The sequence below is a fragment of the Pecten maximus genome, chromosome 1 (assembly GCF_902652985.1).
Source record: "Pecten maximus chromosome 1, xPecMax1.1, whole genome shotgun sequence".
NCBI classification, from domain to species: Eukaryota; Metazoa; Mollusca; class Bivalvia; order Pectinida; family Pectinidae; genus Pecten; species Pecten maximus.
Window position 1 is genome coordinate 28,813,087 of NC_047015.1, and position 12,607 is coordinate 28,825,693.

The window sequence follows — 12,607 nt, forward strand, 5'->3', positions numbered from 1 at the left end:
TATTACAACCCAACCTCTGTCCTTACTGTCTATTACAACCCTACCTCTGTCCGTACTGTCTATTACAACCCTACCTCTGTCCTTACTGTCTGTAACAACCCTATCTCTGTCCTTACTGTCTATTACAACCCTACCTCTGTCCTTACTGTCTGTAACAACCCTATCTCTGTCCTTACTGTCTATTATAACTCTACCTCTGGCCTTACTGTCTATTATAACCCTACCTCTGTCCGTACTGTCTATTACAACCCTCCCTCAGCCCTTACTGTCTATTACAACCCTACCTGTCCTTACTGTCTATAACAACCCTACCTCTGTCCTTACTGTCTATCACAACCCTACCTCTGTCCTTACTGTCTATTACAACCCTACCTCAGCCCTTACTGTCTATTACAACCCTACCTCAGCCCTTACTGTCTATTACAACCCTACCTCTGTCCGTACTGTCTATTACAACCCTACCTCTGTCCGTGATGTCTATTACAACCCTACCTCTGTCCTTACTGTCTATAACAACCCTACCTCTGTTCGTTCTGTCTATTACAACCCTACCTCTGTCCTTACTGTCTATTACAACCCTACCTCAGCCCTTACTGTCTATTACAACCCTACCTCTGTCCGTGATGTCTATTACAACCCTACCTCTGTCCTTACTGTCTGTAACAACCCTACCTCTGTTCGTTCTGTCTATTACAACCCTACCTCTGTCCTTACTCTCTGTAACAACCCTACCTCTGTCCGTTCTGTCTATTATAACCCTACCTCTGTCCGTACTGTCTATTACAACCCTACCTCTGTCCTTACTGTCTATTACAACCCTACCTCTGTCCTTACTGTCTATTACAACCCTACCTCAGCCCTTACTGTCTATTACAACCCTACCTCTGTCCTTACTGTCTATTACAACCCTACCTCAGCCCTTACTGTATATTACAACCCTACCTCTGTCCTTACTGTCTATTACAACCCTACCTCGGTCCTTACTGTCTATTACAACCCTACCTCTGTCCTTACTGTCTATTACAACCCTACCTCTGTCCTTACTGTCTATTACAACCCTACCTCTGTCTGTGCTGTCTATTACAACCCTACCTCTGTCCGTTCTGTCTATTATAACTCTACCTCTGTCCTTACTGTCTATTACAACCCTACCTCTGTCCGTGATGTCTATTACAACCCTACCTCTGTCCGTACTGTCTATTATAACCCTACCTCAGCCCTTACTGTCTATTACAACCCTACCTCTGTCCTTACTGTCTATTATAACCCTACCTCTGTCCTTACTGTCTATTACAACCCTACCTCTGTCCTTACTGTCTGTAACAACCCTACCTCTGTCCTTACTGTCTATTACAACCCTACCTCTGTCCTTAATGTCTGTAACAACCCTACCTCTGTCCTTACTGTCTATTACAACCCTACCTCTACCCTTACTGTCTGTAACAACCCTACCTCTGTCCGTTCTGTCTATTATAACTCTACCTCTGTCCTTACTGTCTATTACAACCCTACCTCTGTCCGTACTGTCTATTACAACCCTACCTCTGTCCTTACTGTCTATTACAACCCTACCTCTACCCTTACTGTCTATTACAACCCTACCTCTGTCTGTGCTGTCTATTACAACCCTACCTCTGTCCTTACTGTCTATTACAACCCTACCTCTGTCCTTACTGTCTATTACAACCCTACCTCTGTCCGTACTGTCTATTACAACCCTACCTCTGTCCGTACTGTCTATTACAACCCTACCTCTGTCCTTACTGTCTATTACAACCCTACCTCTGTCCTTACTGTCTATTACAACCCTACCTCTGTCCGTACTGTCTATTACAACCCTACCTCTGTCCTTACTGTCTATTACAACCCTATCTCTGTCCTTACTGTCTATTACAACCCTATCTCTGTCCTTACTGTCTATTACAACCCTACCTCTGTCCGTACTGTCTATTATAACCCTACCTCTGTCCGTACTGTCTATTACAACCCTATCTCTGTCCTTGCTGTCTATCATAACCCTACCTCTGTCCGTGCTGTCTATTACAACCCTACCTCTGTCCTTACTGTCTATTATAACCCTACCTCTGCCCTTGCTGCAGCTCTGTCCTGTTTCACATGTCCACTTGTACTTGGTTGTGGTTCCTCTGTAGATGACCTGGTTTTCAGGCGCTTCTGCCAACTCTCTTTGAAAGTGCCTTGTTCCCATCTACCGGGGTTATTGGTCCTCTCAAGCTGTGGACACAATTAGTATTTTGAGGGTTAGATTTTCCCCCTTTGCTGTTAAAATTAATTATTATTGGGGTAAAAACACACATTGTGCTGACCTTTCTAAAACAACATATTACTAGTCATCTTTTCTTCAATTGAATTATGTAGGTATTAGGGATAAAATGCCAGCCACTGACAATTCTTAATAATTTTCCCATTATATCGTAATGTTGTTTAAAAATGTAGAATATATACCTTTCTGTCGTTCTTATCTCCATTTACACTGCTATTAAAACTATCAGCTGATGATGGCACTTTCTCAATTTTAAGAGATGTCTTCAATGTGCGTGTGCGACGTAAAGCCAAGGACTGGCGAGGAGCTGCCGCAGACGCCTGAAAAGATCAAATATATAATTACAGAGAGTAAACTTGGTCATCGTCCATAACAGATCTCAGGTACCATTTTATCACTAACAACACAAATTATCAGGGTCATTATATTAAGATGCTTTTCTTAAGTACAAGTTTGAATAAACCAGTTATGAATTGAGGACCAAAACAGTAAAAATTCAGATTTCTTTTTGTTAAACACATGTGTTTTCTTTGCATTTTGTTGAACTCATTAGCATAATTATGAATTGTGGGTACCAGTATTGATTCTGAGGTGCTCTCCCTTTCTCCGAGGTATGATATGAGGTCATCATTTGTTTGGAAGGAAGAATACATGGACTGATCACAGTTGTTGTCAATCTCAATGGTCTCTGCTGTCCCAGTCCGAATACCTTGTTCAAACAGATTGTTCTGCGAAGGAAAAATAATAAACATATATCTATATAATCTTTATTTTATTTGAATTTCAATTAAAATCATTCTGTCAAAATTAATATATAAACAAGAGGTCAAGGGCCTAAAAGGTCACCTGAGTTCTTACCCTATATATTTAATTCTGAATTTGACCCTTTTTGCCCTGCCTTATCAGCCCCTGGGGGTAAGTAAGGGCTGGTTTGTGAATACTACCAAACTGCCATTCGATACTGATAATTCTAATCAAGTCTTAATCAATTCCAGTCAAAATTAAACAAAGAATGCTCGAAAATGGATTTCTCGAAATAAACTATAGTAAATATTAACCCTTCCCAAGAGGAAATGTGAGACCCAAGGGTCATGAAATTCACAATATTGGTACAGCACCTTAAGATTATTCGATCTATAAAGAGTATTTGAGTCTATCTTACTTGGATCTTGAGAAGAAGATTTTTGAAATTTCAGTCAATCTGACCTCTTTTTTGTCCCACTCTTAAGGCCCTTAAGGTGCCATATAATACACAATTTTGTTTGATCTTGGGCCATGGAAAGATTCTGCATAATTTCATAGAAATTGGTTAAGGGAGTTTTTGAGAAGAAGTCAAAAATGTAAATTGTTTATGGACAGATGACGCACGATGACAGACAAAATGTGATTTATCTCAGGTGACCTAAAGACTTATAAAGGGAACAATATTCTGGGTTTTTTAAAATCTCAATTATGAACAACTATACTGATACATGTCACCTACTGGCCCATGTTAAAAATAGTAACATTGACCTTGACTTTGACCCAAAAACCCTTAACAACTTGTCCCAGATATTACCGTCCTTTATCATTGTGTTAAGTTTTATCAAAATTCATCAAGGAATACAGCCAATTGGAGTGTACAAGATAGATAGAGAGAAAACATATAGCCCTCTTTAAGTTTCACTGGCAGGGGACTATAATCATGTGATGAACATACCTTAGAGCGACTCTTCTTGAATATACTGATAAGGAGAATGCTGAATGGGAAGACCACAGCATTAGTTGCCAGGGCAACAACAACTTCTTGCCATCCAAAGCTGGTTGTATTGAGGTTGGTGTCTGTTGTCTTGATTACGCCATACCAGATGATGTTAATACACATGAACACATAAAGGATAGTCACAATGCAGGTGGCCCTCTGGACACGTGTGAAACGACTGTTAGCTGGGCGATCCATGACAGACATCCACAAGTGGCGATCAGATACAGAACTTGACCAAGCATGCCCAAATATTCTTGTGAATTGTTGAATTTCTGCCGAGCCTTATTAAAAAAAAAAAAAAAGAATATTTATGTAAATTAAGTAACATAACTTTCGTCAAGTTCAAGAAAATTATTTGATAACTAAGTCAGTTATATAAACATATTTATTTACGATAAATACACTTATTAAAATCTTTAAAATAAATCAGTTTCCATGAAGACGTACCAGCAGCATAGATCTCCTTCTGTATGAAGCCATGTTCTTTTTCCAAAGTAAGCCATATGTTTCCAAAAAAGTAGTACTTTTGGTCTGTCTGTAGGTTCCTGACAATGACCTGTACCATGTACCAACTTGGATCCAGTCCATGGTTGTCATGCCAGACAAACACCTTCGAAATGTCACCAAGGTTGGTGTCATGTGCAATAATGAATGAATCCTGACAGTTTCTCTGGAATGCTCCTTTCTTTGATAAATGTTTCCTGTTGCTTTTACCATACTCTCCGTACAACTTAATGCCAACATGAGCAGAGGTTCCTGGAACATAACCATATTTTTTTCTGTACAATATTTCTTTCACACTAAAGATGTTTGTAATCTTGGAAAATATCACAAAGCCTTTTAAAATGTTCAACTGACAATGCTGGTCTACTGCAAGTAAAACTGGGCTATGGAAACAAGAATAATTACTTTAAATCTCTTGAAAAATGAAGTGTTGTGAGGACACACAAAAAATATCCAGGATATCTTAACATTACAATCTCCCATTGTTTGTTATGCCATGATGGCAAAGTGACCATCTACAAGCATTTCCACAGGACATTCCAGTTTAAGATATTGAACTATAAAACACATTTGGTAATGCATACCTGCACCTCTCTGTTTCCCTGTAACAACAGTTATCTCATACTTGAAGGAGCCATCTTTTCCACATAAGGGCACAGAAGAAATCCTCTCAAGGTCACGAAGGTCAAGGCGTCTGCTGATAATGGCTGCCACAATGTAGACCACTAAGATGATTGCAGAGGTCACAAACACAACAGGATTGGTGTAGAGGTCAATAAACTGTAAAAATGCACGAAAACACTTATTTTCTATTTGGTGATACTTATTTTCTTAACAAATATGAAAAAGGGCAAAGAACCTAGACGGTTACTCTGGAATGCTGCAAAGTTTCTTTGGTTGTAGTTCAATGCACTTTATTACAATTCTCCTTTATAGATTCTCTTGACTAGTGAGGGTCATAAAATGGACATTGGTGACTGGTTTGCAGTCTTTTAACAGGTATGAACAGGTATGATGAGAACATGTTTAACAAAACATCCCCTCATTTGATTTGCTAATAATATAAGAAAATGCAATGTGAATATACAACAAACCTCCAGATCACTGAAGCTAATGGCGTCAATGGGCACCAACATTCCACCACCGAAGGCTGTCAAGTGGTTACATTTACACACAAGGGCTATGGCAATACATTCTGATGTTGGCTGACAGCCTGAGGTAGACCAGGCTAGCTCTTGAGTGTCATAGTACATACACGAACCCATGTACACTGCTGACGACACATTTAACATGTAGGTGTCATTGACATACAATGAGATTCTGTAGGTCTTCGAAGAGTCAAAGTTGCTGAAAAATGAAGAAAATATGGCTTCATACTTTGATCTTATCTGTAATGATACTTTTTCTTCCAGGCAATCAAGAAGCTACCCTCACAAATTTTCAAGTGTATTCAAATTCATTCAAAATGTTTTAACTACCCTGGTAATGATCATTACAAATGGATATTTTTCCTTGGCTACATAATACAAGAGGCCCATGGGGCCTGTATCGCTCACCTGGTTAGATTAGACCAAATATCAAAATAATGTTCATATTCAATTTGTTTTATTTGTAAATCTCTAACAATGCTATATATGGTTATAGTGTGGGAATCCGAACTGCTTTAAAGATTAATGAAGTCCAGACTCTCTAAGGTCTGAAAGACCTCAAGAATTGTTTTAAGAACATGCATGCATTCATCACTTTATGACTAGTAGCGATTTAAAGGAATTACCTCTATTTCCCCTATTGGGGCCCCACCCTTTTGGCCCCTCGGGGATCAGAGTCACCAATTATGCAAAATCTGTTCGCCTTCCCCCAAGGATGTTTCTGAACAACTTGGGTTCAAATCCATTCATAACTTTATGACTAGTAGCGATTTAAAGGAATTACCTCTATTTCCCTTATTGGGCCCCGCCCCTTTGGCCCCTTTGGGGTCAGAGTCAGCATTTATGCAAAATATATTCCCCTTCCCCCATGGATGTTTCTGACCAAATTGGGTTCAAATCCATTCATAACTTTATGACAAGTAGCGATTTAAAGGAATTACCTCTATTTCCCCTATTGGGCCCCGCCCCTTTGGCCCCTTTAGGGTCAGGGTCACCATTTATGCAAAATCTGTTCCCCTTCTGCCAAGGATGTTTCTGACCAAATTGGGTTCAAATCCATTGATAACTTAATAACTATTAGCGATTTAAAGGAATTACCTCTATTTCCCCTATTGGGCCCCGCCCCTTTGGCCCCTCGGGGGTCAGAGTCACAATTTATACAAAATCTGTTCCCCTTCTGCCAAGGATGTCTCTGACCAAATTGGGTTCAAATCCATTCATAACTTTATGACTATAGTAGCGATTTAAAGGAATTACCTCTATTTCCCCTATTGGGCCCCGCCCCTTTGGCCCCTTTGGGGTCAGAGCCACCATTTATGCAAAATCTGTTCCCCTTCCCCCGAGGAGGTTTCTGACTAAATTAGGCTCAAATCTATTCATAACTTTATGACTAGTAGCGATTTAAAGGAATTACCTCTATTTCCCCTATTGGGCCCCGCCCCTTTGGCCCCTCGGGGGTCAGAGTCGCCATTTATGCAAAATCTGTTCCCCTTCTGCCAAGGATGTTTCTGACCAAATTGGGTTCAAATCCATTCATAACTTTATGACTAGAAGCGATTTAAAGGAATTGCCTCTATTTCCCCTATTGGGCCCCGCCCCTTTGGCCCCTCGGGGGTCAGAGTCACCATTTATGCAAAATCTGTTTCCCTTCTGCCAAGGATGTTTCTGACTAAATTGGGTTCAAATCCATTCATAACTTTATGACAAGTAGCGATTTAAAGGAATTACCTCTATTTCCCCTATTGGGCACCACCCTTTTGGCCTCTTTGGGGTCAGGGTCACCATTTATGCAAAATCTGTTCCCCTTCTGCCAAGGATGTTTCTGACCAAATTGGGTTCAAATCCATTGATAACTTAATAACTATTAGCGATTTAAAGGAATTACCTCTATTTCCCCTATTGGGCCCCGCCCCTTTGGCCCCTTTGGGGTCAGAGCCACCATTTATGCAAAATCTGTTCCCCTTCCCCCGAGGAGGTTTCTGACTAAATTAGGCTCAAATCCATTCATAACTTTATGACAAGTAGCGATTTAAAAGAATTACCTCTATTTCCCCTATTGGGCCCCGCCCTTTTGGCCCCTTTGGGGTCAGAGCCACCATTTATGCAAAATCTGTTTCCATTCCCCCAAGGATGTCTCTGACAAAATTGGATTAAAATCCATTCATAATTTTATGACTAGTAGCGATTTAAAGGAATTGCCTCTATTTCGCCTATTGGGCCCGCTCCTCCGGCCCCTGGGGGGTCAGAGCCACCATTTATGCAAATTCTGATCCCCTTCTGCCAAGGATGTTTCTGACCAAATTTGGTAAAAATCCAATAAGAACTTTTTGACTAGTAGCGATTTGAAGCAAATGTTGACGGACGGACGACAGACGGACGGCCGGACGCCGCGCCATGACATAAGCTCACCGGACCTTTGGTCCAGGTGAGCTAAAAAACAGTATGGTCTATATGTAACTTGGTTAGATGATAAACAAATATTACAAATAATCACTGTTGTCACCAAGGTTAAATAGAGGTTACACAACGAGTGGTTGTTGGATATGGAATTTATTTCACACTCGTAAGTTATTTTTTAAAAGTTACAAAAGACACAAGCTTTAGCGAGTGTTTTTTGCAACTTTTAAAAAATAACTTACGAGTGTGAAATAAATTCCATATCCAACAATTTCGAGTCGTGTGACCTGTTTCTACCACAATAATATCGGCTTGAATCAAAGGGAAACATGGCCAAGTATAATTTCGCGTAAGCAAATAAAGTGTACCGGTGACGTCCGGGACCCGGTGATATGACGTCATTAGATTATTAATGACGTCAATAACAATTGCAGCTTGGGTCAAAGTTCACCGTGTTAGCCAATCGAAATGCGTACAGAGTTTATACCACGTGTGGTATAAACAGATTGTTAATCAACAGCTGCAGTGATTAACTGATGGTCTGAGAGTTGAATAACACATGGTATTGTGGTAGAAACCATTTTTTCACACTATTACCCTTACGTCATGATAAACAGTCATCACAACACCTTCACATATTTCAAAAGTGACAAATCTTTTCAACTCATTGAAAATGGCTGTAAGGTTTGTAGAGTTTCTTGTTTTGTGTACCATTATAATCATTAGTGTGATTAATCATTCATTGTGCCACATTTTCAGTACGTAGAGAGGTCTCAAAATTGTTAAGCTGAGTAAGCTAACTTACCTGATATAGAAAGTGTGGTCCCTATGATCACTTGGAAGTGTGTCAGATGCTACTAGATGTATGGCCTGGGAGTTGTCCGACTCAGTGGGATTCGCTATGTCAACCCCGAGATAGAAGGATGCCAATGATGGTGTGGCTAAAGCTTCCAGGGAAGCTCCGTCTATATTACTGGCCGAGACCTGGATGTATAACGCAGAACCATCCACTCCAGAGCTGGGAACTAGAGTAATCAACTGTGGCGTGTCACTATTAACAGTTTTATGAACATACTTTAGATTCTTTGTCTGATCATATCCAGTGTTTCCAACTATGCTGGCATTTGTGATATTTATATTCTCTCCTTCACCATTGAGGACCACTTTGACACTGTCAGCATCTGACAATCCATCTATAGAAATGTCAGCTCCTGATGCGTCTTTGAGAGTAAGACTGGCCATTTTGGTGTCTACAGTGAAATCAGCATTATAGCCCCAGGTAAATAGACTTGAGTCACTGTTGATGTAGATCTGGAACACTTCAGTACCGGCCGCTATTCTGCCCGCGAGGGTATCACTGCTGACTGTGATACTGCTATCTGCTCCAACATAATCAAGGTTTAGATTGTCACTGGTGGTCCGTACACCATACACAGCCATACTGTTCATATTGTAAATCAATGGGCCCTGTCCTAACAACATGGACTTGAGGTTGAGACCAATAATGTCTTCAGCCTGTGACAGTGCCTTGGTGACAATAAACTGGCGGTGTGTTTGCCCGCTAAGGGAGGAGGAAGAGAATACATTGGTCAGGTTGCTCACAGATGGAATATACATCTGCATAGTGTCATTAAACCAGCCTGAAACCAGGGATGTGCTACTAGAATAGACAGCCATGTTCACAGCAGTCATGGCATTAGCAACAGCTCGAAGGAGATGATTGGTCAGAACAGTGCTCTGCTCCAGACCTTGTCGAACTCCATTTTCCATAATGGACTTCAAGCTTTGGGTGAGAATCAGAACCAGATCTTGGCAGGCACTAGTCTGAAACTCGTCAGGGTAGACCTGTAACAAGACAGTATGGTGTTTGTCATATTATATACATTACTCCTGATAGAGGTCTTTCTCAAATAACATGGAATTTAAAATACTTTAGGTTATAGAATTTAAAATTTGTGCTTATAATGTATTTGCTTAAAAATTTCAACAGTTGATATATAAATCAAAAAGAGACATCAGTAAATTGTATATATGTAGTTTAAGAAAACATGGCTATTTACTGTTAAGTGGTCCATGAAGAATGCAGCCTGTTGCATTGCCACACTATCTTCTAAAGGTAGACCTAGTACTGTTAGTGCAAGGATGTTCCTCAGGGACGCCCGTATATACTTCTCTGTGTCTGTGGTGGCCACGCGAGATAACTCGTTGACTTCGTGAATCATAGTGATGGCATATTGTAAAAGCAGAGTCGGACTGTTTTCCTTTACAAGTCCCAACATCTCTCCGTTAACTTTATCCCACAAGTATTCTGCCATTGTCTGTCCATTTGGTGCTGATACAATTACCGTGATCATCCTGACAACACAAAGCATTATCTTGTAGAAACATCTAACGACAATCATTGGAATGCATTGATCAAATGAAGCACTAAAAACACAAGTCAAATAAAAAACCAAACACTCAAATTACATCTAGAAAAATCTAGTCCTTCTGAATCCAACACACATCAGATTAACAGTAGCATAAGACCCACACATTACCATATAACGAATGAAATACATGGTAACAGGTACAAGTTAAAATAACTTACTGATCAAGGCCTTCGAAGACACCACCAAAGCTGTCAAGAACAAACACCTTCACTTGGACAGTCGTTCTGGACACTCCTGACCAGGATGTTAGATAAACATCCACCTGGGATTTGGGTCCAGAATAGATGACGACAAACTGACCATCAGAAGCAGAGTCTGTGCTGTAGGCTACCACTTCATACAAGAGTTCAGTGGAAGAGCTGTCTGGGTCAGAGAAGCCCTGGCAGTCCACGGACAACATACTAAAAACGTTAATTGTTGAATTTGCCACAGTACAACCTGTACCACTGGGCGGCATATTGGCCAACAACTCAAGCTCAGCATAGGATGTGGTACTTACAGAGTTCTCTGTTTTTGTAACTGAAAGCCTGAATGTATATGGCTTACCATCAACGATCTGTCCCTTTTTGACCACAAGGTTTGAATTGGTATCACCAGTGTATGTGCTAGCAGAGGTTAGACTAAATGTAGTTTGGGTTCCACTGTCTACATACACGGCTGTCCACTGGTAGGAGACTGTGGCTGATCCACAGTTTGTACAGCTTCCCTGTAGAGCTACTTGTTTGGCAGAACTGATCACATTCAAGTAGTTCGCCAGACACGACACACACACAATTTCCACAGATGGCACATCAGAACTTCCAACTGTCAACTATTCAAAAAGAGGAAGATATGAAGAATAACAATTCAAAAGAAGATTAAGAAATATTGAAACTTCATGATTTTAGAACTGAACACTTCAAAAGAAACTCGGATACCAAGTTTGACTAACAATCAACTACCTATATACCTATATAAACATGACATAATTACTTATCTTTCATAATTTATTTTATAAAATATGTCAGCAAATCTAATCTTTGGGATGAGATTCATCAATCTGGTACATGCTTAAGTAAAATTCAAAATATGTTTTATCTTTAACTCAAACAACTGTTGAAAACCCTGCTTCCAAGCATTTGAATATGTTTCCTTTGTTAAGCAATTTGTGATCAATCACAACAGGAAAGTCTCTGTGTTACCTGATTGACCTATAGCCCAGCTGACCAACATATCTATATATACTCACTCGCTGAGTGTAGTACCCTGAAGTTCTGTCTGTGGCAGACACTGTCAATGTGACGTCATACATTTGGCCGTCAATGAGGTCACTGGCTGGAATGTTGACAGAACTAGAACTGCCAGACACTAATGATGTACACGCATTACTAGCAGCAGACTGAAATAAAGAAACAACAGATAAATGAAAACTCTACACATTTCTTAGTGTGTTACCTACAGAATATACATTGGTATTGATACCCTGATTGGCCCAGTTGTTAAAAAGGTGAATAGTTTAATCACTTGACTAAGGAAAAACCAATTTCCCCTTTACTTCTAATCTTGTGTGTATGTATTAATGAAAATGGGTAGGTAAGAAGATACGGACAAGTGTTAAAGTTTGATACAATTAGTTTCACCAGAAATTATTTGATCAAGGATGTTAAAACTATTATTAGCCTAATCATCATTTTAACAACTGGGCCCTGGTGTTTACTGATGTTGAAAATTATTTTGAGAATCCTGAAAAAAATACTATTATGCTAAATTGTCTTAACACACAAAATTTTACTTAACATAAAAATATATGCAGTCAAACTTTGTTAACTCAAACTCTTATAATTCTCAGACTCAACTTAATCCATGTAAAGCTTCTGATAGTAGTTTTTAAATTAAAATTCTACATGAATATACTTGGTTACCTTAAATACTCTGGGTATCCATAAGTGTTCCATGACCTCATTGACTTTAAGATAACGAGATTCAACTGTACATGTCTATGTAATTATATTCTCTTTAATAGAATGTTGTTTGAAAGGATGCTGTATTACAACAAATTTACGTCTATTTTACATATCTTAGAAAAAGGTGTATTTAAACACTTTCACAATCATTATTTATT

The 12,607-nt window shown here is 39.6% G+C and overlaps 1 protein-coding gene across 1 annotated transcript in view; it reads right to left on the reverse strand.

The window, feature by feature from the left end:
- LOC117337498 (polycystin-1-like) overlaps nucleotides 1–12,607 on the reverse strand; it is an 89,718-nt gene that overhangs the window by 20,824 nt on the left and 56,287 nt on the right. Inside the window, 11 exon segments of the mRNA XM_033898546.1 lie at nucleotides 2,083–2,232; nucleotides 2,464–2,601; nucleotides 2,857–3,009; nucleotides 3,981–4,306; nucleotides 4,473–4,781; nucleotides 5,114–5,309; nucleotides 5,624–5,876; nucleotides 8,880–9,919; nucleotides 10,135–10,429; nucleotides 10,665–11,317; nucleotides 11,735–11,884. Coding sequence (XP_033754437.1) covers nucleotides 2,083–2,232; nucleotides 2,464–2,601; nucleotides 2,857–3,009; nucleotides 3,981–4,306; nucleotides 4,473–4,781; nucleotides 5,114–5,309; nucleotides 5,624–5,876; nucleotides 8,880–9,919; nucleotides 10,135–10,429; nucleotides 10,665–11,317; nucleotides 11,735–11,884 — 3,663 coding nt within the window.